The following is a 26,010-nucleotide window of genomic DNA, read 5'->3' on the forward strand; positions in this document are numbered from 1 at the left end:
CAGCAGCCGGCGGCCCTGCCCACCGGCCCGAGGGGCCTCTGGTTCTTTCAAGGAAAGAACCTTCCAACAGGGAAGGTCTCGGGGAGAGCGGGTGGGGAGAGGCAGGGCAAACACTGGGTGCCCAGCGCCAACAGGAAGGGCCGGGGCTCTGGCTAACCGCAAGGTGAGGATGCCGGGCGCCTCCGACCAAACCAGGAGGAGGCCGAAGGAGGAGCAGAGCCCACGGAGGACTCGGGGCTCGCTCCGCCAACGTGGGGGGCACGGCCCCTCCCAGCCCACGGCCCTCCCGCCAGAAGGCCCCACTCTACGCCAAAGACAAGAACCTCTGTGAACACGAGGGAAAGGGGAGATCTTGCTCATTGGGCTCGGGACTAAACAGTTTTCTGTTTGACAGACGAGGTTCGCCCCCCAAACGGCCCTGAGATGCCCCAACTCGGGCCTTCGCTCCCGGAGCAGCTGGGGTTTATGAGGCGGGTCAGGAAGTAAGTACTCTCACTGGCCCAGAGCTCCTCTTGGGAAACGCGGTTCGGGGGATTCCCATGTTCCCCGGCCCCGCTGCTCCGCGCGTCAGCTCTGGGAAAACGACCGATCTCCTGCTGGGTCACATTCCTCCATGCCCCACGGGGACGTCCTGCCCCCACCGCGCTGCGACCGGGCCCCGCAGCCAGCAGGGACCCCGGGGATTCCCCTTTCCAAGCAGGGAGCCGGGCCCGAGGCGGCAGGAGCAGAGACGCGCCCCTGGCTCAGGGCTGCAGGCCCACCTGCCCCGGCCCCTTCTGACGGGCACATCCTGGGAAGCGCTCTGCCCCCCCCCCCCAACGCCTCTCGCACAGGCGCCTTGCACTTGTCGGGGAAACAAACAGTGACGGACAATGCCTTAACTCCACAAAGATCATTTCTCGCTCGCTCATCTACTGGCCCCCCTTTACAAATGAATAAAGTGAGGCAGGAAGGGGCTGAGGCACCTGCCCAAAGGTCACTGTGTCTGGGTCTGGGCCTCCGGTCCCTCCCCTTATCCTGCTTCCACGGTGGGTGCACGGCTGGCGCACACTTGTATGCGCTCTAGTGGCTCCTCCCATCTTTGTCTCTCTATCCCAATTCCCAGGGCTGGGCATACAGTAGGCATAGACTAAGTGCCTGCTGTTGACATGACTCCGTCTGCTGCTTGACAGTGGAGTTGGAGGCTCCTAGTTGGATGCTTGTTTCTCTTTTTACCAACTGTGTAAGCATTAATTAAGCACTTAGTGTATGCTCAGCCTTTTGCTGGGCTCTGTGAAGACAGTCCCAGCCCTCAACAACTCACAGCCGAATGGGAGAAAGAAAGGGGGGGAGGGGAGGAGGCACACTTGGTAAATGGGGAGGATCTGCCCACGGAGCTGAGGGTCCTTCCGGTGCGAGAAGTCCTGAGTGGGCTGAACGGCCTGGCAAGGAAGGCTGCCTCTGAGGCGGCTACAGTCCGGAGAGTCCGGGGCCGGGGACCGGAGGCAGGCCGGGCCGCCCTGGGACAAGCCCGGTGCCAGCTGCCGTTCTGAGCCCCAGGGGCTTCTGGGACGCGGGCATTCATGCCATCCCAAGGCGGAGAGGTCATGAGAAAACGCTCCCCCACCCCCACCCCACCCCCCATTCACAGCCCCGACCTTCGTCCCGTCTCCTCCTGTTCCCTGCCCTTACAGGAAGGAAGGCAAGAGAAAAACGTCCTCGGGCTGTGGGGCGAGACTTGTGAGAACCAACCTTGACGAGGGGATCCTCGGGTCCACGCAGTCGTGCTCCGGCTCCCTGGGGGTCCCGGCCCAGCCTGGCCTGAGGCAGGCGTCCGGCTGGGCTTCTGCCCACGTGGCAGCGGGCCCCCACCCCCCGGGGGGCTTCTGGGCCAAGATCCTGAAAGGGCGGGTACCCGAGAACCAGCCTGCCGCCCGAGGCTCCTTGCGGGGAGGGGGCTCAGCTAGCACAGGTGCCCCGGTGGGGACGGCCTCCGGCCCCTGGTTCCTGGCCTCCGGCCCCTGGTTCCCGGCCTCCGGCCCCCGGCCCCAGATGGCTCTCCCAAAGCGGCCGGCGCCCGGCTCCGGGGAGAGCGCGGAGGCTGACTGGACAGGGTCGGGCCCCCGCCCCCGCTCCCTCCTCCCTTCCTCCGGCCCAGGTGTGGGGGAACGGCCCCAGTTCCGACAAAAGGCCGGTTTAAAGTCCTGGAATTCTCAGCAGGAAAGGGATTGTTTTGAGAGGCGCTGTGTACATTGGCCCGCGGACGTGTTTACCCAGCACGCATTGTGCAGATACTGGGGAGAGGCTGGGAGGCAGGAAAGGCAGCAGAGGCCGCCGGAGGCTCTGAGAAGCTTCTCCAGGGAAGGGGCCAATTACCCCTCCCCATGGGCACAAAATCCACTCTCATAAACGGGCAGCGGGAAATGGCAGGAAGTCCCCCTCCAGCGGGGAAGGGAAGGGGGCAATAAAAAGTCGGGAGGAGGGGGCAATAAAAGGGGCTCGGAGGAGCCGGGACAAGGGCAAGTGTTTCTACCGGGGCCAGGCCCTGAGCTCGGCCCTTCAGCAGGGCTACCTCACGTCCTCAGGACCCCCGAGCGCTCCAGGCCGCCCCCCCCCCCCGCGAGGCTGCAGCTCCACGGCTGGGCAGACACGGACTCTGGAGGGGGATCGGAGCCTTTGTCCTCCCCGAGTCCTCCCCGAGTCCTCCCCCGGGGCTCTCCGAGGGCCCGGCATCCTCGCCGCCCTCTCTGGACGCCTTCCCAGCCTTCCCCAGGCTCAAGGACTGAAGGCGGCTTCCTGCAAAGACGAGGCAACAAAAGCCTCTGTATTCTCCAGCCCAACCAAAAGCGTCACATGCTCCTCCTTGGAGGGAGTGTTCCAGAGGAGCCCGGACCCGGGCTGGTCCCCGGCCTTCGAGAAACAAGAGGTCCCGGCTCTCCCGCCAGCCCTGCCTGCTCTGTCCTGCTGCCTACCGGGGGGCTCGTGCCCTCTTGCCCCTCTGCCTACTGGGGGGCTTGTGCCCTGCTGCCCACTAAGGGACTCATGCCCTCCTGCCCTTGCTGCCTGCCCAGTCCATCTCCTCTCCCTCTTGCCCTCATGCTGTCTTCACCCTCCTTCCCACGTCCTCCCAGGCTGGGCCCCGCCGCCCCGTGCGCCCCCCAACACGTCCAGAGAGAACGTGAGAAACGCCGCGGGCCGGAGGCTCCGCGGGGAGCAGAGGCGCGTGGATGCGCGATGGGAGTCGGTGGGAATGTCGGAGGGAACCCCTTGGAATTCTGCTTTTAAAAAAGGCCGAGTAAAATAAAATAAACTAATAATAATAATAATAATAATTAAAAAAAAAAAAAAAAGGCCCGAAAAGCCGCCGAACCTCGAATGCCTCAGGGCCACAGAAGCCCGGCCCTCGGTGGGAATCCCGAGGCTCCCAGCTCCAGGACGGGGACAGAGCCCAAGCCCCCTGGTCCCCCAGGTCTGGGGCCTGTCCCGGTCAGCAAAGACTGGCTCTGACTCCAGTGGGGGTCGCCCTCGCCCAAGGAACGGCAGCCAGGGGGCCTCCCTGCCCTTCCCGGGCCTTCCCCGCTCCTCCTTCCCTCCTCTCACTGGCCATTCACAGCCCCCTGAGGGGGAGGCCGCGCTCACAACGTGAAGCTCCCCGGGAAGGGCTCCCCGCTCAGGGAGGACCGACACAGGCGCCGCCGCTCCCGAGCCCCTGCCAAGCCCGGATCCAGGCTCCCCGTTTCTGGCCGTTCAAGATAGAAATCCCGCTTCTGCTCCTTCCAACTCTGAACCCGACCCCCCCCTTTTGTAAACACACCAGCAAGCTTAGGAACGCCTCCCCCCTCCCTCCCCTGGCTTTCTCTGACTCGCCAAGGTAAGGCCTTTGCCAAAGGAAGGGGAAAGTGCGACGTCCCAGGGAAGGGTCCCAGGAAGACGGCCCAGGGCTGCCGGGGCTCGCTCCGTGGATGAGAAGGGGCAGAAGTTCCCCACCCCAGGCTAGCGATAGCGGAGGTGATCAAATGTTTCCCCATCACTCTGTGTGCCTCAGTTTCCTTATCTGCAAAATGAGCCCGAGGAGGAAGTGGCAAGACCCCCACTGTGTGTCAAGAAAACCCAATGGGGTCCTGAGGACTCGGGCACAAATGAAACAACTGGCAGCCCCCCGCTCCAGGCTGAGGGTCTGACCCCACAGAAGGCTGGACTTCCTTTCAGAACATTCCGAGGTCTTCCTCCGTGGCAGCCCCTGCTGCCTGTGAGAGCCACGCCAGGGGGGACCAGGGGCCCCAAGTTTCACACCTGGTCAGGAGCGGCGCGGGCAGGGCCCGGCTGCGGGTGAGGGGGAGTGACGGGCTGGCTGCCTCCTGGAGCAACCCCGGGGCGCGCGCTCGCTCCCAGCGGCTCCGGCCTCCGCTGTCCCTCTGCGGGGCTCCTCCAGGGGCACGTTTCCAGACTTCCTCAACGCAGTGACCGATTCCACTGGTTTTTTCCTCCTTTTTTTAGTTTTCTTTGTCCCCCGAGATGCTCTGGAAGCCCACACGCATCCTGGAGACCTCACTAAAAACGGACTCCCTGAAGAGCGACCGCTCAGGATCACAAAGCAAGGCCTGGCCCTGGAGGTCCGGGGGTGAGACCCCCCAGCTCTTCACTGAGCCGGCGGCCGCCGCTGGGATTTTCTGGCTTGATCTGTTTGGCTGATTTTTTCCTTTCCCCTTCTTCTTTGGTTTCAGGGGCTGGTTCTCAGGGAGGGGAAGGAGGAAGGAAAAGGAACTCGAGGCCGCCCACTGGGCTTTTTTTCTTACTCCCTGAAGGCACGGCGACACGAGGAGAGCGGCGGTCCCTCCCGGGGGGACGCTCCACGCCTTCCTCGGCAGGCTTTCGGGGCCCAAGTTGGGCGACCTCGTTAAGGTCTCTGAGGTTAAAGGGCTCCGAGCCGACTGGTGGCTGTGCCTGCGCGGGGCCCCCCAAGCTCAGGGAGTCCCACGTCCTCGGCAGCGGGCTTGGCGAGGAAAGGAGGACCCGCCGGGGCCCGAGTGGTCAGCACGAGGCCCGAGGGCACGGCCGGGGGCAGTCACCGCAGCACAGGGCGCACGCCCCCTTCAGGCCGTTTGCTCGCAGGCCCCAAGACGCACTTCTTGGGGGAAGGAGAGAACAGAGCGAGTCCATCAAATGGTTTTTCTGCCTTGAGGGGGACACGGCGGGCCCCCGGGGGGTGTGGTGGTCAGTGGTGACGGAGCGCACCGAGAGCCCCCCGCACTAGCGGGACGGCGGCCTTCGGGCAGGGAAGGAGGAGCGGGGGCTTCCACGGGCTGAGTTTGCGCCGCCTGTGGGGCTTTGAGCCTGACTGCCCAGAGGCCGGCTGGCCCCAGGGGAGGGCCCCGGGAGGGTTGGGGCCGATGCTCTGGGGCCACCCTGAATATGGGGGGCAGGGGGTGGTGCAGAGAGCAAGCTTCTCACTGGCCTCCTCTCCCCAAGCTCCCTTTTCTGAAAATGCTCTGGCCTGACAGGCCCCGTCAGCACAGCCCGTGAGTTCCAGGCCTGTCTCGCCCTTCTGGGGCCCGGCCCGGGCTCAGGCTGCTGCCCCAGGGGAGCAGGGCCCATGGCTCCAGGCACCCGAAAGCCCTCTCACTTCTGCCCGCTTCTTCCGGGGGGTTCAAGGCCATGGCCCAAAGGAAGCGAGTCCGGACCCGGGTCTGTCGGGGCTTTCTCTCCACCCTCACGTTTACAGGAAACGAGCCCCCCTCCCCCGGACACAGGCTCCCGAGGGCAGCCGCAGGGTTAATGTTCCCATCCCCCGTGTCAGGGAGCGCCTTTAGAGACCCCGCTAACAGCGAGGGTCTCCTCGTGGGGAGTCTCAGGGGCACACGGAGCCTCAGGGCTGCGCCTGAGGAGAACGAGGAGGGGCAGGAGGAAGCGCCGAGAGCAGAAGGGCCTGGAAGCTGGCAGCAGCCGCTGCTCCTGGGCACTGGGGGGGTGACAGGTGGACGGCCCCAGCGCTGGCGGGGAGCCCGGACAGAGCAGGAAAGCCCGCCAGGCTCGGAGGCCCTGGATGACGCTGGCAGGCTCACAGGCCCCGCCCCAGCCCGGTCCCCAGCTGGGGCGAAATCTGTCTAACGGGAGGACTCTCAGTCTCTTAAAAGACCAAGTCCTACGTATCCTTACATTGTATTTAACTTATACTCTAACATATTTAACATGTATTGGTCAAGCTGCCATCTGGGGGAGGAGGTGGGGAGAAGGAGGGGAAAAGTTGGAACAAAAGGATTGCCAATTGTCAATGCTGAAAAATTACCCAGGCATAGAACTCATAAATAAAAAGCTATTAAAAAAAAAAAAAGACCAAGCCCTTACAAACTCCCCAAACCCAGGGATTACCTTCACCCGCGTCTCTCCTGAGCCTTGCAGGGCATGAGGGCCCCCCTCCCACGCCCCAGGGCGTCCCGGGCACGGGCCAATGGGAGCAGCCCCGGCAGCCAGGAGACGCCCCATCGGACCCGGCTCCCTTACGCCCCAGGGAGAATCAGCAGATAACAAGGTAACCCTTGGGTGGGGGCGCTTGGGCTTCGATCCACACCAGAGCCACGTAAGGAGGCAATTGTTTTACTTTGAAATTGAGGGGGAGGGAAGTGAGTGATGGAAGAGAAAAGAAATGTTCAATAATTTAAAAATAAAAACAATCAAAAGAGAGACACGCAGAGAGAAAAACAAGAACAAAACACAGAGAGAGTAAGAGACAGAGAGAGACGCAGAGCAAAAGAAAAACAATCATCCTTTGCTGGTGGCTATTAAGAAAATATTGGAGGAAATGTTTGTGGCAGCCCTGTTTGTAGTGGCCGAAGCTGGAAAATGAAAGGATGCCCATCAACTGGAGAATGGCTGGTAAATTGTGGTATATGAATGTTATGGAATATTATTGTTCTGTAAGAAATGACCAACAGAATGAATATAGAGAGGACTGGAGAGACTCACATGGACTGATGCTAAGTGAGATGAGCAGAACCAGGAGATCATTATACACTTCGACAACGATATTGTGTGAGGATGTATTCTGATGGAAGTGGATTTCTCTGACAAAGAGACTTAACTGAGTTTCATTGGAGAAATGATGGACAGAAACAGCTACACCCAAAGAAGGAATACTGGGAAATGAATGTGAACTATTTGCATTTTTGATTTTCTTCCCGAGTTATTTTTACCTTCTGAATCCAATTCTCCCTGTGCAACAAGAGAACTGTTCGGTTCTGCAAATATGTATTGTATCTAGGATATACTGCAACATATCTAACATATATATAGGACTGCTTGCCATCTTGGGGAGGGGGTGGAGGGAGGGAGGGGAAAAATCAGAACAGAAGTGAGTGCAAGGCATAATGTTGTAAAAAATTACCCTGGCATGGATTCTGTCAATATAAAGTTATTATTAAATAAAATAAAATATTAAAAAAAAAAGAAAATATTGGAGAGACAGCTAGGTAGGACAGTGGGCAGAGCACCAGCCCTGAAGTCAGGAGGACCTGAGTTCAAATCTAACCTCAGACACTTAACACTTTCCAGCTATGTGACCCTGGGCAAGTCACTGAACCCCAACTGTCTCAGCAAAAAACAAAACAAAACAAAACAGAGAGAATACTGGAGAAGACACCAATGGGAAAATGCAACAAACAGGAATCATTCTGAAGTGGAGTCTGGAGAGAAAAACACTCCCTGACTTTTCAGCTGGGAGGTTGGGGTCCTGAGTGGCTCAGGTAACTTTGGGTGCTTTGATGACGGGACCAGTAGGCCACTTTCTCCTCCTCTCCCTGTGTAAACACATTGTGTAAACAAATTATTTCTGCACCACAGGGGGTGGAGAACTTATAAACGGTCAAAGAGTATGAATGGGTCATTTCTGTGAGAAAAATCCAGGGGGATGGTCCACGTGTCCCTCTTCCCCATAACCGGAACATCACAATTCTGGGCTGCTCTGGGATCCCACCGCACGTCTAAGAGATTCTTAGCCAACAAAAATGGCAAATGATCAATACTGGGAGAAACTCTGGGAAATAGCCACACAAATACATTGTTGGTGGAGCTGAAAGCTGGTCCAGCCATTAAATGGAAAACATATGAACAAATCATGGAATAGAATAGGATTGAGCTCTTAAAAAAAGAAAAGAAGAATGGCCCCAGAAGAACTGGGAAGATCTTTAGAAAATGACATAGAGTGAAGCGACCAGAAGCCGGGGAATCGGCTCTACAACAATTACGTAATAAAGACTTGAGAGTCCTGATCAACACAATGATCCACTTTGGCTCTAGAGGATGGATGAGAAATGGTCCCCATCACCCGAAGGGGGCACGACTAACCTCATTTATGTTTTGGATACCAGACTATGCAGAGAGCGGTTTGTTTTTCTCTGGTTTTTTAATGGCGGCAGAAAGAAAAAAAAGTGGTAAACGATTAAACAGATAGGCAGCTGTCCAAATCCTACGCTAATCAAGGCTGATTAAAGGAGGAAACAAAGCTAAAGTCCTCTGGAAATCTTATCACAGATGATAAATAGAGAGAATATTTGGAGGCAAAGTCCAAGATGGGGAGGGTGTCAAATATTGGACTTGACAATAAGAAAAAAGTACGAGAAAAAAGAAAAGACTGAATTAATATTTCTTAGAAGGGGGTTCCACTGACAAAGAACATTCAAACACAGTGAAACGGGCTGACGGAGGAGAAGCGGCCCTCTGCTTTTCTGTGATGGACAAGGGAAGCACGTTAAAAAAAAAAGTAATAAATCAGGGTAGATCAAGGATTTTGGACTTGGGCGGAAGGTGGGAGGGAGGAGGCGTCTCCAGGAGAGGACGCTAATCAGGCGGCTGAAGGCAAAACAAACTCAGAACCTGGCTATATCAAAAAAAATGGAAGAGGAACTGAAGGAGGGAAAACAATCATGACTGTGAAAGCTGACCGACTAAACTGGCCAAGAAACCAAAGGGAAAAGCAGAAGAGATCGGAAATGGAGCCCAACAATTTGCCGCATACAAGAAACTCACATCCCAGAGAGGCCTCGGGTTCAAATCCCACCCTCTGTGGGATCTGAATCTTGTCACAACTTCCCTACCCTTGGTTTCTTCACCCATGAAATGTAGGGATTGGACCAGACGCCCTCTCAGCCCCTTCCAGAAGGATTCTACTTCAAGGGCTGCGTCCTCATTTCAGAGAAAGCTTCCACAAAGACACATCAGGAAACGGGAAAAGCCCACAGGCCTGGCCGAAGAGATCCATCAGCATTAACCACATGGGCGCAGCGAGCCTCGAAGGCCACAAAGGAAAAGTGGGGCGCAAAAGCAGACGGACAAGCCCCGGAGGAAACGCCCACATTTCTCTCTCAGAAATCAAGACAGTGTGGAAAGAAGCAAAAAGGAAACGAGAAGAGATGGAAGCCTCGGGGACCAAATACGGTCAGCTCGGGGCACCTTCTGTAGGCCATCGAACAAAAGAACAACTCAAAGAACAACAAATGCCCTGTGCAACAAGAGAACTGTTCGGTTCTGCACACATATATTGTATCCAGGATATACTGTAACCTATTCAACATGTAAAGGACTGCTTGCCATCTGAGGGAGGGGGTGGAGGGAGGGAGGGGAAAAATGGAACGGAAGTGAGTGCAAGGGATAATGCTGTAAAAAATTACCCTGGCATGGGTTCTGTCAATAAAAAGTTATTAAAAAAAAACAACAACAACAAATGATTATGGCTGTAGGAAACAAAACCACGTGACAAAGGCTGCAGGACCAGCCCTGGGGGACATCTGGCTCCCACTTGTAAAGAGGGGAAAGCCCACAACCAACGTCCCAGTGTTTTTATAAACCCGGCACTAACAAACTGACAATTCCACCAGAGCAAAAGAAGAAATTCTGAAGATCAAAGGAAGGATCAAGTTTGATTTCTTATTTGATCAACAGGAGGCATCTGAGAGGGGAGAACTCCCTCCGGGGAAGCAACTAAGCAATGACTTAGGTAATAACTAGGAGATCCTTCGCTGAGGCGGCAGCCCAGGGACAAAGCAGGTAGGGAGGCTCTTGGGAGCCCGAGCCCAAGCCCATGCCCGCTCCTGCCGGGCCCTCTACCACACCACAAACACCGAGCCAAACCTGGCCCCTGCAGTCCCCGAGTCAGAGCATGTCCTCCCGCACGGGCGCTTCCTCGGCAGCCACAGACTGATGGTGAGAACTCACCACCAGAGGGGGCCGGAAAGAGTACAAGGTGACTCCGGAGGGCGACCAGAGGGGCCGGAAGGTCTCTCAAAGACGCAGGAAGAGGCGGCGGGGGGCTTACCGTGAAGCTGTTGTTCACATTCTTGGTGCTGGATTCGGCCACGCTCGCGTCACTGAGGTCCACTTCGTCAAAGATGATCGACTGGAAACAGAGAGACGGAAATCCTGAGTCCGGATGCGCCCCGAGCCGGTGGGCCCTCTGCTTTTCTCATCGAAAGAACCTCCTAAGGATGCTCTGGGAGCCCCCAGGCCCCTCCCTCCGGGGCTGCTAACAGCTCACCCAAACAAGGGCAAGGGGCCCGGCTTCTCCCAGGGACACTCTCCCATTCTTCAAATGCACCTCAATTAAAGGCCCAAAGAGACCCGGCTGGACGTGGAGGGCTGCAGAGAACCTCAAATTAGCCTTCTCTCCGGTCTATCCGTAGCTGTTTTGTTCAAGGTCTCCGGCTCGGGAGGCCGCCATGCTCTGGCACCTCTGCTCCCGGGCCGGCCCTTCCCACTTTAAATTCATGACATGATTCTGATTAGCAAAATGGACTCAATGTTTCAAGGCTCCTTGCACTCGATGCAATTACATCTGAGCCTGTGAGACGAAGGGGGGAGAGAGCGCGACCGAGCGTAACCCGGCTCTCTTTCAGTTCAGTATCAAACAGCAAGAACTCTGGCGTTCCCTTCAATTCTCCCTCAAAAATCCCCACGGCTCGTTCTGGGGCAAGTGCGACCCCCGCCTTCCTCCAAAAACAGGCCCCGAACCACTCTGGAGCCGCACCCCCCCCCGGCGCTGGCTGAGGCTACAGGGATGGGAAGCCCCCAGTAGGAGCCAAGGTAGAAAAGCAGCCTAAAAAGAGCAGGAAGCCAGCTTAAGCCACACACCCAGGCTAGAAGGGTAGAAGTGACAGGACAGGAGGGAAGGCACAGCCCGGAAGGGGCAGAGTCCCGCAGAGGGCGCCCGTCTGCGACGCGCCTGTCTGGGTCCTTCGAGCTCCCCGAGCTACTTCGTACGTGGCCCAGGGTGCAGGGCAGGGAGGTCGGGGCCCCACTGGGGCCTCCTCTGGTCAGAGCACAAAAGGCGGCTCGCTCTGCAGCCCGTGAGTGCGCCCAGGGGCCTCCCTGGCCGGGCTTCTTAGTATGATGGTTACTATGGTTACCACCTGAAGCTCCCCCAGAGCCCGCTGAAGGCCCCAGGAAGAGGGACGGGGGCTGCTCAGCAGGAAAGGAGGGGGCTTGGGGAAGGATCTGAAGGGCTGTCACTTGGAAGAGGGCGGGACTTGCTCTGTCGGCCCCAGAGAAGGAGCAGTGGGAAGATGCTGGGCGGAGCAGGGGAGGGTTCCTGGCTGGGTGGGCCCTTCAAGCCCCCCCACCTTTGTGGCTCCCCAGCCTGCCCAGCGTTCCCTGCTTCCCGGGGGGATCCCACGGCGCCATCGGCCAGCAGAGCCACGGCCGGGGGACTGAGGCCTTGCTCAGGCCCTGCACAGTCAGGTCAGCTTTTCTCACTTCTCCTTTTGGTCCAAGGCCCTGCCAAGGGAGGGGCGCGGGGCCGGGCGAGCCCTCTCCTTCCTGCCGGAGCCTGGGCCGGGGCCGGCCCCATCTCCTCTGCCCGGGGACACCCAGAAATCTCTAATCAGTCGTGAAAGTTGAGAAGACGGCCTGCCGGCAGTAGGACCGGGGTCCACGAGCCCAAGGCCACGAGATGGGGGACGGCTGGGAAGCCACTGCCCAGACCCCCGTCCCAGAGCGGAGAAGCCCCGCTCATCCCCAAGGCCGGGGCAAGGCTCAGGGCGAAGCTGGTGACCCCAGGACGCTCGGTCTGCTTTTAACAGACACTAAACGTCCCGTCTCTGGGGGATTGGGAGCCATGATTTCTCCTCTCTCCTAGGGAGCCGTTTAAGAAATGTCACGTGAATAAAAAAGGAGTTTGTAGCAGGGACTGGCGACCACACCTTGAGCTCGCAGCCCGAGCCGGTCACTGGGAGTCACTGCCCTTTCTGCCCTGACTCAGTGGTGCCCTCTGACTGCGGGGATCACCGGTCCCTGCCCACAGGGGGGGAGTGTTGGGGGAGGGGTCAGGGGCCCTGCCTCTCACCTTGGCCGTTTTTGCGTAGTACAGCGTCCGTCCTCGAAGTTTGAAGTACCTTCTCTTCCAGCGCTGGAAGGAACTCGTCTGCTTCATCAGCATCCCCTCTCTTATGATCGTCTGGAAGCAGCAAGAACAGACCCCGTTACCAAGGACCCATCGGCCCCTCCCCCCATCGCCCAGCTGGAAAGGACATCGGAGCAGGAAGGAGGATTGGGCTCCAAGGAGACCCGGGGACCCCCTCTCCCTCATCCATCCCAAGTGGACTCTGTGATGTGTCAGAGCTCTGGAAAAAGGGGGGACCCCAGAGCCGGCCTCCTTAGGGGGACAATGTGGAGCCTGGGGGAGCCCGAGGCCTGAGAGCATGTTGAGGGGCCCGTCCAATGGTACCCCTCTGTGGGTGGGCTCCTGGGAGGCGTGCTGCCCCCCGTCCCGGCAGCCGAAGCGAGGCTTTCCCCAGGGGCCAACATTTGGGGCTTCCCAGCTCTGCTCGGGCCATCTCCATGTTGTCTGGCTAGCGGCCACCTCCCAGGGCTGGGCTCTGTCTGTGGCTCCGGCCCCGAGGGGATCCACGCCCCCCACATTTCTCACGCCAGGCCCACGGCACAGGAACTACGCTTGGGTCCCGTCTGTTGGGCCCCACAAGGGCAGGCCCAGAGCCAGAAGTCGGGGAGAATGAGACGCCATGACAGAGTGCGGCCCCTCTGGAGCCCCCGCTAACACCAAGGCTCATCGTGTTCGAGGGGAGCCAGAGGCCCGAGGCTGCAGCATGCCCAGAACCCCTCACAGTGGAGGGGGGGGAGCAGAACGGTGGCTCCCCCATCGCCCCAACCCGGAGGGGCCGCAGGCAGAAACAACTTCTGCTCCTGTCCTCAACCGCCTGGTTCAGGGACGTTACGGGACAGGGGACGAGGCGAACGGGGCCTCCGGGCAGAGCATCTCAGGCTCTATCTGCCCACGGTCCTCAGTGACAAAACTCACCCCCATTTTACTGAGGAGGAAACTAAGATGGCACAGGCTAAGTGACAGACTCAGAATTTGAACTCGGGTCTTTCTGCACTTTGTCTACTTCTTGGTGCGAGACAAAGTCTCTCTCACCGATGACGCCGGGCCTGCCCCGCTCCCCGAGGAGCCCCTTCATTCTCCAGCCGCTCCTCCGCCAAAAGCCAAGCCTCCCGTCCGTGTTCCCTTCCGGCGGCCCTGGCGCCCCTCGCCCTTTTCTGCGGCGTCCCCAGGAGTGCCAGGGAAACTCCAGGAGCAGGACGGGATCAGGCCGAGGAGGAGCCCCCTTCCTCTGGAAGCCCGGGCCAGTTACCCAGGGCCAGGAGAGAGGCCGGACGGAGGGAGCGCGCCTGGGAAACAGACTGGGCAGCAGCCGGCACCCGGAGCCCAAGGGCAGGACCAAGGGGCCGGGGTCTGAGGAGCCCCTGGGCCTGGGCCCACCACAGGGGGCAGCGGGTGGGCAGCTCTCTTCCTCTTCCTCCCAGTCTGGTGAGCTCCAGTGGCCCCCCCTTCTCACAGCGCTCCCCAAATTCTGTGGGGTCACTCACACCAGAGGCCTGCGCGTACACACACACACACACACACACACACACACACTCGCTCTTCCATCTCCTCCTTTAAAGCAGGAGCAACAAAGAGACCCTCCTGCCGCCCCCAAAACAACAAAAACCCTTCTCCACAGGAAGAAACGTGCTGGGGCTCTCGCCTGTCTCCGAGATGCACGTTTCTGACGAAAAAGCAAAGCCCCCTGGGAGTCCAACCCAAGGCCTTCTCCCCTGCTCCCCAAGGCTCTCTCCTCTCCCTCTCTCTCTCTCTCCATCTCTGTCTCCATCTCTCTGCGTCGCCGTCCCTGCTCCCACCTCCTCGCTCCCCCAGACCCAGGGAGCTGCGGCGCCATTTTTAGCGCTCCCGGCCTCTGCGCGTCGGCGGGTGGACGACCCCCAGCCCTTTTCTGCCGCGTTGGCACGAACTGAACTTTCTCTTGGGTGGGACTGCGCCGCCTCCCCAGCACTGGGACCTCGGCTCCCGCTGCGGCTCCGGCCAGTGTCATTCACGGCGGGGCCGGGCAGGGGCCTCTGAGGGACCCCGGCAGCAGAGAACTCCCGAGGCCGCGGCTCGGACGTCTCGCAGGCGCGTCAGGTTATGGGCCTGGTTAGTCCGGCCCAGTTAGAAACAGGAACTGGCCATTTCCATCTTGTGTCTTCTGGATCAACAACAAGCTCCCAGAGAGGGAAGGAGGAGACTCTTCTGTGGCCGAAGGGGGACCCCCGGCCTGGCCGACCTGACATGAGCGCAAGGGAGGCTGCAGAAATGGCGTCCGACGGGGGAAGGTGAAAGACCGAGGGGCTCGGCCTTCAATACGAGGACCTGGTCCCGGGGGTCCAGGAGGCAGAGCTGCCTTCCCAGGCCCTCATCTCCTCCTCCTCCTCCTCCTCAGATGAGGACGATGAGCCCCGGGAGGGCGGGGACACGGCCAGGAGGCAGCTGAGAGAGATTCGAGCTCAGGCCCTTCCCCTCCCCCTCTGCAGGGCCTCCCCTCGGACCCCGCGGTGGGCTTGGACTGGCCGGGGGCTGCATCGATGCCCCGTGAGGATGGAGGCGGCCTGAGGGCAAAGACGCCCGGGGCCGCTGCCTGGCACCCGAGCACCCGGGGGGAGCAGCTGGGCCAGGCCGAGAGGAGGCCCCGGGGCCTGTGCAGGGAGGCAGACAAGGGGTCTGCGCTTTTCCCTAAAGAATCCCGGGAGCTTCTTCACCAGGGGCGGCCCGCTCTGAGCCGTGCGTCTGGGGGAAGGGAGGAGCGCGTATCCAGCGCCCACAGTGCGCCAAGCGCGAGCCTGACCTGCTCTCGGGGGGATCACCTGCAAGCTGAGGGGCCCGGCCTCCACCAGACACCCCCAAACTCCCCTTGCCTATAATTCCCCCGAGTCCCCGGCACTGACGGACTCAGGCAGCCCGTCCCAGAGCCCCCGAAGGGGAGAGCGCCCCGGGCCCGGAGCCCGCCTCAGGTTCTGCCAGTCCCACGACCAGGGTGAGTCACAGAGTCTACCACGGTCTCCCCGAGGGGCTGCCTCACAGAGCGAGAAATGCGCCGCACAGAGGGACGCCCCAAGCGCCCCAGTGAGAAACAGGCTCCGAGGGACCCCCTGGTCTGAGCCCCCGCTGTACAGACGAGGAAACTGAGTCCCAGAGCTCTCGTCAGCACAATGAAGCCCCGGGTGCTGGCCACGGCCCAGGTACCAGCCATTCCGGCTCCCAAACCAGCTCCTAGAACAAAAGGGAAGCGGATGCAGAGCCGAGCGGCTCACGCTCCCCTGGCTCCCAGTCCCTTCGTGGCCCTTTGCCCAGCTCCCTGGGCCGGGCTCTTGGGTCTTTGGGGAAGTCCAGGCCACATCCTCCTCCTCCTCCTCCTCCCCCCACTTCCACACTCTGACAACGGACAGTGTCCGTTCCTCTCACTCCCCCTTCTTCAGCGAAATCACTGCCCTGGGGTCGGGAGACGCCGACGGATCCTCTCTCCAGGAGCCCAACTCGAGGGGGGCAGCGCCCGCAGGCGCCGTCTCACCTTCTAGAGGCCCCCGGGGGAGTGGGATCCTGTCTGATCAAGTGGGTGACGCTGAAGTTTCATTTTCACTGAAAACAGTCGGGATGTAACGTCGGGGGAGACACGTGAGAACATGGGTCTGACCCGGCCCAGGTCCCGCCGTGACCAGCCCCCCCGGAAGCCCCGGGCAGCCCTCGGCAGGCCTAAGAGCAAGCCCAAGCTGGGACCTGGCTAAGCCCGGGACACAGGAGAGGCTCCAGGAAGCGCTCACTCTAAGGGCACCAAAGGGGCCGAGTCCGGAGGGAAACCGGCTCGAGAGCCTGAAACCCAGGGTGTCGCCAGCGGGCGAGGAGGGGAAAAGGGAGGGGGTTTGGGAGGAGCTCTCCGAGGTCCCACCTGGACCCTCTCCAGCCAGAGGGAGGGAAGAGGAAGGTGGGAAGAGGAAGAGGCAGGAACAGGTCCCCAGGGTGGGGAACTTTATGACCCTGAGAGACTCAGACTGGCCTGAGATCCTCAAGTGTGGGAGAGGCTGGGTGGGGCCGGTTCTGGCCCTCCCCTCGCTCTGTCCCCCGGGCATCGGTGGCTGGGCCTGGTTGTCCCCGCTGTGCTGCCCTCCTGCCTGTCCCCCCTTCTCCCAGAAGCCTGTGGGTGCCCTGAGAAAAGAGCCATCTTTTAGCAATTGTATCCCAGCGCTCAGCACACAGTAGGTGCTTAATACATGCCAAGTGGATTGGACAGCCCAGGGTGAAGGTCCCCAGCCCCCGGGCAGCCCTCGCGGGACCGAGGCCTTCCTTCTCCCGACTCTCCCGTTCCTCGGAGCCCTTCCCGACCACAGCCCGGATGTGCTCCCAGCGGGCGCCCCCCCCCCCCAGCCGCACCGGGGACCTCAGGCTCGATGGGCCCCACGGTCACTCTCTGCCTGTCCTCCTCCATGTGAGAGCTCCCTCCCAGCTTCCCGGCAAGGCCTTTATCCCAGTCATCCACAGACCGCCCCGCATTAGCTCCGCCCCCCGGCCGACCTCTGTCCCCCTTAAGTTCCTGGGGTGCAGGGACCCCCAAACCGCTGACTGCGCCGTGCCCCCTCCCCTTCCCAGCAGCACGGCCGGAGAGCCTCGGGCACACACTCCGCTGACCCCAGGCGCTCCCGCTCTCCCAGCCCAGCACTACCAGGCCCCCCCGCCGGGAATTCCTTTCTTGCTAAGTGGGCCCCGAAAAGCTGGAGCTGCATCTTGTGTCCCCGAGCCAGGCCCCCAAGGTTAAGGGCCACTTCCCCCGAACCTCATTTGCAATTCTAGGAAGGCCGGAAGGCGGGAAGGCAGACCCTCCCGGGGCTTTGCAAATTGCACAGACAAACGGCAACAAACGCTGTGGACACAGAACAAGGGTTTTGTGGATTCAACTCCAGGGAAGACCTATTTCCCAGCAGGAGCCGGCCCATGTGGATTCAACTGAGCACCTACTGTGTGCAGAGCTCCCCACACACGGCAGAAGGGGCAGGGGAAGGGTCTGGGGCAAAGAACACCTGAGAGACTGGCGGGGGAGGGGAGCGGCAGGGACCCAGGTGGGAGGCCCCAGGCAGGGACACACCTGCCAGGATGTGGAGTTTCCCAGCATCCCAGAACCAGCCCCGGAAGCCGACCTGGAGAAATGGGAGCCTAAGCGTCCCCAGGGCTTTTTGCTCTTTAAAAAACTCCCAAAGTTAAGCCCAAGGGGTTATTAAAGTGTGTGCCCTTTGACCCAACAATCCCGGCTCCCTCTCCCGCCCAGAGATCTGAGGAAAGGGAAGAAGGCTGCGGGTGCAGAGATAGGCAGGGCAGCTCTTTCTGCCCCCGCAAAGAACTGGGAAGGAAGAGGCCGCGGCAGCTGGGGAAGGGCCCGGTCCACGAGGGGACGGAGTGTCACCGGCCGAGAAATGAAAGTGGGAGGGATGCTGTCCCGGCCGTCTGCAGGTCGGGGGCTTCAGGAGCCAAGGAACCTCCTCATTCCCCAACATCAGCTGGAAAACGAAAGTTTCTTGGTAGATAGAAATCAGCTGGGCCGGAGGCGGATGCCGGGAAATGGAGTTTGGCCCCAGGGGACGCAGTTCCCAGCGGACAGAAGGTCCGGGCAGGGAAGGGAGCTGCGGTGCCAGGCGCAAAGGCCTTCGCTGAGGGAAGCTGTTACACTGGTGTCTTGGTGGGGGCTGGGACAGCCCGATGTCCCGTGGGAATTCAAAGGGAAGCTTCTGACAGGGATTTGTCACTGAATCACAGGCCCTGGCCTGGGGGGCTGAGGGGCTGAAAAGATCACAGATAATAGGGAATAAAGTTTCTTAAAGGGGCCCCAGCTCGCTTCAGGAGGATTTCAGGGAACCATGGGAGAGCTCACACGAACCGACGAGAAGAACCAGAACGCAGTACCAGACCGTGAATGATCCAATGGACAGAAGCAGCTACACCCAAAGAAAGAACACTGGGAAATGAATATAAACTGTTTGCATTTTTGTTTTTCTTCCCGGGTTATTTTTACCTTCTGAATCCAATTCTCCCTGTGCAACAAGAGAACTGTTCGGTTCTGCACACATAGATTGTATCTAGGATATACTGTAACCCAATCAACATGTAAAGGACTCTTGCCATCTGGGGGAGGGGGTGGAGGGAGGGAGGGGAAAAGTCGGAACAGAAGTGAATGCAAGGGATAATGCTGTAAAAAATTACCCTGGCATGCGTTCTGTCAATATAAAGTTATTATTAAATAAAATAAAAAAAAAAAGAATGATCCAAGACAATCCCGAGAACTCCCACTGAGGGTGTCGGCCTCCAGAGAAAGAGCCGGTGCTGAATGCACAGAAGCCCCCGGCCTCACTTTCTCCTTTTCTGTGATTTCGGCCTGACATGGAAATGCTGTACGTGATTGCGCGTGGACAGACGGCTTACTCTCCGGGAGGGACAGAGGGAGGAATGGTTAGAATTTGGACGGAAAAGTCTTAAAACTGTCAGAAACTGTTTTCTATGTAATTGGGAAGAAAATAAAATAGTGGGAGAGAGACAGAGAGAGAGATACAGAGACAGGAGAGAGACAGAGAGACAGAGAGAAGAGACAGAGAGACAGACAGACAGAGAGAGAGAGAGAGATAAAGAGACAGACACACACACACACAGAGACACAGAGAGAGAAAGAGACAGAGAGAGATAAAGAGACAGACACACACACACACACACAGAGACAGAGAGAGACAGAGAGAGAGATACAGAGACAGGAGAGAGACAGAGACACAGAGAGAGACAGAGGCCGAGGCCTGAAACCCGGAACCCGAGGACTGGGAGTAAACCTTCAGCTCGGCCTCCTCTCTGCGCCCGCCAACAGTGACAGGGGCCAGTCCTGGAGTTCCTGCGGGTGTCTGACCTCTCCCCTTTTCTGCCCCCCTGTGGCTGGGAGGATTGCCGGCAGAGGGGCCGAAGCTGGAACTGGAGCACATCAGACCGTGTCTGCAAAGCGCCCACAGAGCGGCGCCTGCCCCACAGTGTGATGCTGCTTCCCGGGGCCGGGCCGGGGCCGCCTGGGTGGGGGGTGAGGGGGAGGGGGCAGACTTGGACCCAGGCCCGGCCGCCTCCCTTTCTGCCCCTCCAGGCCGGGCTGTCGCCAGAGCACCTGCCCCGGGGCTGCCACATTCACCCATCCAAGGACATGGCAGAAGAGCCTCCAGGGGCGCAGGGACCGGGCTCGGGGCTGGGAGGGGAAGAACCTACCAGTCCCCGCCCCCATTCTCTTGGGAGAAACCAAAGCGCCCCCAGATCAGGAAACAGAAAATAAATGCAGAGTGAGAAATAATGGGGGGGGGGCACTGTGGAGACTTGGCTTCCTAGCAGAAAGCAGCGGGGGAGGCTGGAAGGGGAGGAAGAGCAGAGGGGAAGTGTCTCGGGCACCGGAAAAGGCTCCGCGCTGGGCCGGGGCCTCCCAGAGACCAGGGGTCCGGAGAACGAGGATTATTGGGGGCCGGGGGGGCAAACTGCATTATGAGGCCAGAGCTGACTAACCCACGTGCTAACATGCCTGTGCCCCCTGCGCTTCTACAGAGCCGCTAAACACCCCATTCTGCTGCAAGCTGGCGGCCGAGGGCGAGCCCAGAGAGGAAGTGCCGGCTGCTCCCCGTGGCCGCCTTCGATCAGAGCGGCAGCGGGCAGCCCCGGAGGCTCCCTGGGCCGGGGAGCCTCCGTCCGGGCTTCGGGAGCACGATTGGCAGCCAGGCCGGGGAGACGACAGAGGCAGAAGATGCCGGGAGCCTCAGCTCCAGAGGGTGAAAGGCCACGGGGGCCACTTTGGCCCAGAGGCCCCCCCGGGCAGAAAGGAGGGAGGGGGACGCGGGGAGGATACCCCGAGCTCCGGATTCTGGCCCGCTTTCCCGGCCCCGCTTCGGTGACGGCTGCGGTCGGCAGCACCCGGGGAGCTCCCGGACGGCGCTGGCGCAGGAAAGAAGCGCCGCCAGCCGAGATTCGGTTCCGAAGGGACGCGGGTTTGTCTGGATCTGCCCGGGGATGGCGCAGCTCCCTGCCTTCGCAGTCCCAGATTTAATGTTGGGAAAGCGCAGCTTCTCTCCCCGACGAGCCTGCACTGGGGCTCTACACGCTCGAAGCAGGGGGGGTCAGGTCCTGGGCCAAGTTCTCGCCTTTCTACGGCCTGGCACCCCAGCCGTTCCGTCACAAGGGAGGCTCCGCTCCTCCCGCGACCGTAATAACCGCGTTCCCACGGCCCCAGCAGGTCTGCAAAGCGCCTCATGGGCATCAGCTCCTCTCCCAGCCTGGAGAAGGGGCTACAAATGTTCCCACTTAGGGAGAGCTGGGTCAGTCAGTCAGCAAGCACTCCCGAGGCGCCCACTGTGTGCCTCACACCGCGAGGGCCCCGCCTCCGTCCTGCCATACGGGGCTTCCTGAGGCGCTGTCACGTGTATCGGGTTTGCGTGTGTTTCACCCTCCCCTTTGATGACACATTTTGGGCCACTTCTCACTTGACAGCTGAGGCCCCCGGACCCTTCCCCACGTTGCTGGTCGTTATCCCTTCCTCCTTGGGCCCTGGGCACCGGGCTGTTAACACAAGTGACAGCGGATTCTAAGGAAATATGGATAAGGGTAAAAACACATGCGGAGCGCTTCTCCCAAGTCTGAAAATCTCGGAGCTGGCGGCGCTTTATAGACCAGATCAAGCTTTAAGCTCATGGCAGAGAAAAAGGGGCCACGAGCCCCATGGGAGAGTTTGCTTTCTACTAGAGGAAAACAGACACACAGACAAGGAGATTCAAAAGGAAGGAAAGGAGAAAGGAAGGAAGGAAGGAAGGAGAAAGGAGGGAGGGAGGGAGGGAGGAAAGAAGGAAGAAGGAAGGAAGGAAGGAAGGAAGGGAGGGAGGGAGGGAGGGAGGAAAGAAGGAAGGAAGGAAGGAAGGAAGGAAGGAAGGAAGGAGGAAGGAAGGAAGGAAGGAAGGAAGGAAGGAAGGAAGAAAGGGAGGGAGGGAGGAAAGAAGGAAGGAAGGGAGGGAGGGAGAGATTACTTTGTGTCACAGGGCTAAGTACTGAGAATACGACACAAGCAAAAAGGCAGCCCCAGTTCTCAAGGAGCTTCCGTTCTAATACAAGGAAACACACAAAAGGAACCTGAACCGAAGGGACGGTGAGGTGGGAGGTAGGAGCAGCGTTGGCGAGAGTGGGGCCAGGGGAGGGTGAATCCCGAGTGATTGAGGATAGCAGGAAATCATCCGGAGCTTCTGCCTCACTTCTACATCTTCTAACTGAACCACTCTGAGCTTTACTCCGGGGCCAGGCTGCCCAGGAGGGGCTTCGGGCTCGGCCCCCAACGTCTCTCTGAGAGCATCAGACGCTCTCACTTTGGAGAAGCAGGTCTGAACTCTATGTCCTTTCCCACGGAACAAACTGCGTGTGAGGCATTAGGGACTTTCCTATTTCAAACCCGTTAATCCAATTTGCTTGGCGGCTGCCCACAGATGGGGTGGGGAGCGGGGGACACAGAACCGGAGCGTGGGGGCGCCCCACCAGACACACCCCGGGAGAGCCCCCACAATCCCCACGTGTTTATCCGGCTTCAGAAAGGGACCCGCCAGAATCCCGCTTCTTCGCTCCCTCCTGGCCTCTGTGCAGGAGAAGCTCGGCAGGGAGATCCGGGGCCCTTCATGGATAAGCGGGATTTGCAGAATTGCCTCTTCCTTTCCCCACGGGGCCCAGGGGAGCCGCCCGACATGCAGACACCCCGGGTTGGCCACGCCCACGGCCAGCAGACATCAGGTGCCCCCTGGGTGCCAGGCACCGTGCCGGGCACAAAACAGAGGCCATGTCTGCGAGGAGCTCGCCATCTTCTCGGGAGAAGGCGGTACGTAAAGGAGGCCGGACCGGAAGATTCTCAGCCTTCTAGGGAGGAAGACTTCAGGAGGCGGTTACTGATGGTTCCCCAGCCTCGGACTGGATCGAAGCCGGGCTGGTCTCCCCGAGATCTCAAGCAGAGACGTGGCAGAAGACGTGGAGAAGACGCCAAGCGGCCGTTCCCCTGGTGGGACCGGCCGGCTCCTCGGTGACGGCTCTCGTGCTGCTCCTCGCTCGCTGCCACCGGCTTCACTAATGACTGGGAGGGCACGGGCCTTTTCTCACGACATTCCTGGAGCGCCCGCCTGCCCCGCCTGCGGCGTCCCCCTCAGCCCGACCGCCGCCCCCTCCTCCCAGAGACTCTCCCACAATCCCTTGGGCGCGTCTCCGTGTGCACACGCAGACACGTCTGTCTTGCTCACGTCCCCAACAGGACGTGAGCTCCCCGTGAGGGGAACTGGCTCTTCTCGGCCTCCAGTCTCCAAAACCGGGCACACAGCGGGCACTTAATAAGCGTTGCCTGAGAAGGTGATTGTGATTGGGATTCTTCTAAGAGTCTCCCCATCCCACGGTTGTAGCCTAACGGCAGCCTCAGAACATAGCAGGGTGGGCAAGGGGAGCCGCCCGTCCGGCCCAGTCGGGCAGCGACCTCCAGCCCCTGCCGAGGGGCTCCCGAGGAAGGACTCCGCTGCACAGCTGCTGCAGGTTCTGGGGTGAGAGTCCGGGAGGACGCTCCGGGCAACTGGTCCGGAGAAGGAGAGAGAAGGACTCTCTATGGAGCCCCTGGTGTTCATTCCGATGTCGAAGGTTTTCTTAGGTTTTCTTTGGTCCCTTTGGGACCATCACTGGCTACTCCGACAACATTCACTCCACAGGGCGGCTGCCTTAAGGGCGCTGGCCGGCCGGGGGTGCCAGCCCTTCCTCAGTGACCTCGCCGGCCTCAGTTTCCTAATCTGTGAAAGGAGCCTTCTGGACTCCAGGCCTCCCAGGCCCGGGCCACGTGAGCCAGTGAGGGGCCCCCCAGGCTCCCTGACTTCCTGCCTCCTCTCGGGCATCTTTGGGCACCGGCGTTTCCCAGCAGCCTCCTCCTAGGAGCCCCGCGGGGGGGAGGTGCCCAGGCCACCCACTTCCCCCTCCCCCGTGCCACTCTCACCCCCCAGACTGTCTCTGTTGTGCCCCGGCTTCCTCTTACGTGCCCACTTCCCTCTTTAGCTGTGACCCCGAGGACGACGACCCCCTCCCTGCTCACACTTACACTCCCGAGGCGAGCACGGTGCCCGACCCACGGCGAGCACTTAAGGAACGCCGAACGTTCGCCGCACGAGGCTCTGCCAACAGAAAGCGATGCTGAAATCCCGACCCTCCAGGAAGCCCTGGGCTCCTAACCTCCCCCCCCTGCTCGGCAGCCGGGGGCGGCTTTTAGACCAACACCGCGCTCCTAGGGGCCGTCACCGGATACGAGCTGCGGTGACTAATCTGCCAGAACCGGGGTCCCTCCCCCTCCGCATCTGGCCATTTCCCCCCCAAGGGCCCTGCTAGACCACAGGGGCTGCCTCCTTCCCACACTCTACAGCTCAGGAGCCAACAGGCGGCCCGAGAGCGCGCGCTTGAGCAGGTGTGGCGGGCAGCATCCTCAGGGGCTCGGCTCCACACCTGCCAGGCCCCGCTGCCAAGTGGGAACAGCTGACGGGGCCGGCGCCCGGGAAGGCGCCCAGGGCTGGAGGCAGCACAAGTCCTTCTCTCAGAGGGTGCTGGCCAGTGGCAGTGCCCGGGGGCCACCCATGGCACCCTCTGGGACCCGAGTGTGTGTGTGAGTGTGTGTGAGTGTAAGTGTCTCTCTGTGAGTGTGTGTGTGTGTGAGTGTGTGTGAGTGTAAGTGTCTCTCTGTGAGTGTGTGTGTGAGTGTGTGAGTGTGTGAGTGTGTGTGTGTATAAATATAAATATATATATATGTCCCCTGCCCTCGGGGAGTTTACCCCACACATGCCCCTGTATATAGTGGAAGCTCCCTGAGGGCAGGGACACAGACAGAGTCCTGGGCACTTTAAAGGCTCAATCGGAGCCTTCTGAGGCTTGGGGTTCACCTCACAGGGTCTGGGTCCCCTCTAAGGCCCAAACGGCTGCCAGTGCCAGGCTGCGCCCCCGGGGCAGTTGGCAGGAAGCCCCGCCCCGAAGAGCAGCTGGCAGCTCCGGGCCTTTATCTCCTCTGCCCCTCCCAGGAGCCGGGGCTGTTCCCATCCCCATTTTACAGATGGGAGGCGCAGGTAAATCAATCCCATCCCCTGAGTCCAGGCTGAGTCGCCCTCCGGACGCTGCAACATCCGAGTCTCTTGGGAGACTTTGGCCAAGTCAGTGAATCAACGAGCAATCATTTAGGTCAAGGTCTGCGGATGAAGGTCCCCGAACAATCTGATTCCTGCTAATGAACCCTGGTCCTTTCCGCGTTTTCGCTCCTCTCACCCCTGGGCCGGCAGCCCCTCATGCCCCGGCCTCCTTCCCGTCCTTCCTCTGGGACCGTGGGGGGCCTCCAGAAGGGCCTCCTGGGGAAGTGCTTGCCAGGGAAAAGCCAACCTGCAGTGGAAGCACCGGGGCCGCCAGGGAGGCAGCTGGTCAGTCACCGACAAGATGCGCCCGGGGCAGGGGTGCCCAAGCAGCCCCCTTCATCTGGGCCTCCGGGCTGCGTAATTCTGGGCTCCGGGCCCCTGGAGCCGGCACCGTGGGACCCCCTGCCCGGCCCAGGGTCACCCCCTCCGGGAGCCCTTCCTGGGAGACCGGGGGCGCAGCACCATCCGGCGGCCCCAGAATCCGCCCCCGCCCTCCCGGCTTGTGGCCCTGGGCCTCAGTTTCCCCCTTCCCAGAGTGGGATGGTAACAGCGCCCACTGCCCAAGCCCATCGGAGGCGCTCTAGGCCATTCGCCCGCACCCTGTTATCATGGGGGCCAGGCCAGGGGCCGGAGCCCGGGAGGGGCGGAGGGGGCAGCGGGGCAAGTCCCCCCGGGCGGGCCCTGGGCTCGGAGGGGGCCGGCAGCACGTGGGCCCGCTAGGGCCCCAACAAACGCTCCTGGGAGCAGGGGGAGAGGCAGCCCCGGCCAGGGCGGGCCCCTCTCTGCCGCCGCTATCTCCTCCGCGGCGGCTCGTGGGTGTCCCGGGCGGAACATAAGCTCCCCGGGGGCGGCCTCCGTCTGGGCCCTCGGGGCGAGGAGGCCTGGCCGCGGGGCGGGGGCGGGTGAGGGGGGAGATGCGGTGCCGAGGGGGAGGGGGGGGCGGGGGGAGATGCGGTGCCGAGGGGGAGGGGAGTCCGGTGCAGGGGGGATGCGGTGCGGAGCGGGAGGGGAACGGGGGAGGGGGACAATGCCGGAAAGGGGGAAGGGGCGCGCGCCGCCCCGGGAGCAGGGGGAGGAGGGGACGCGCGCCGCAGCCCCCCGGCCCGGCCCGGCCCGGCCCTCACCTTGTGCCGGATCTGGCCGGACGTGGACACCTTGCGCAGCAGCTTCTGCGGGGAGCCCGGCTCGGGCTCGGGCTCGCTGTCCGACGAGTCCTCGGGGCCCGCGGGGCCGGAGCCGGGGCCTGGGCCGGGACCGGGGCCGGGCGCGGCCGGGGCCTGCGGCGCGGCCGGGGGCCGGGGCGGCGGCGGGGGAGGCCCGGGGGCCGCCGCCATGCTGCTGCCGCTGCTGCCGTTGCCGCTGCCGCTGCTCCCGCGGCGCCGCCTCCGCCTCCTCCGGGCCGGGGGCCGGGCGTGGGGGCGGGGCCGGGCGTGGGAGGGGGAGGGGCGCCTCCTGGCGGCCACGGGAGGCCTCGCCGCCTGCGCCGGAGCCCGCCCCGGC

General features: G+C 61.0%; 1 protein-coding gene across 7 annotated transcripts in view; it reads right to left on the reverse strand.

Moving 5' to 3' along the window:
- Nucleotides 1–25,748, reverse strand: part of DGKD (diacylglycerol kinase delta) — a 67,637-nt gene extending 41,889 nt beyond the window's left edge. For 6 of the 7 annotated variants that reach the window (XM_051999287.1, XM_051999285.1, XM_051999288.1 and 3 more), the window contains exons 1-3: nucleotides 25,635–25,723; nucleotides 12,308–12,418; nucleotides 10,286–10,366 (exon numbers count right to left, since the gene is read on the reverse strand). In XM_051999287.1, coding sequence (XP_051855247.1) covers nucleotides 10,286–10,366; nucleotides 12,308–12,400 — 174 coding nt within the window. In that variant the 5' untranslated portion in view covers nucleotides 12,401–12,418; nucleotides 25,635–25,723. Of the gene's footprint in view, nucleotides 1–10,285; nucleotides 10,367–12,307; nucleotides 12,419–25,634 lie in introns of all 7 variants that reach the window. The other variant, XM_051999289.1, reaches the window with a different exon arrangement.
- Between the last annotated feature and the right edge of the window lie 262 nt (nucleotides 25,749–26,010).

Source organism: Antechinus flavipes, chromosome 4 (assembly GCF_016432865.1).
Source record: "Antechinus flavipes isolate AdamAnt ecotype Samford, QLD, Australia chromosome 4, AdamAnt_v2, whole genome shotgun sequence".
NCBI classification, from domain to species: Eukaryota; Metazoa; Chordata; class Mammalia; order Dasyuromorphia; family Dasyuridae; genus Antechinus; species Antechinus flavipes.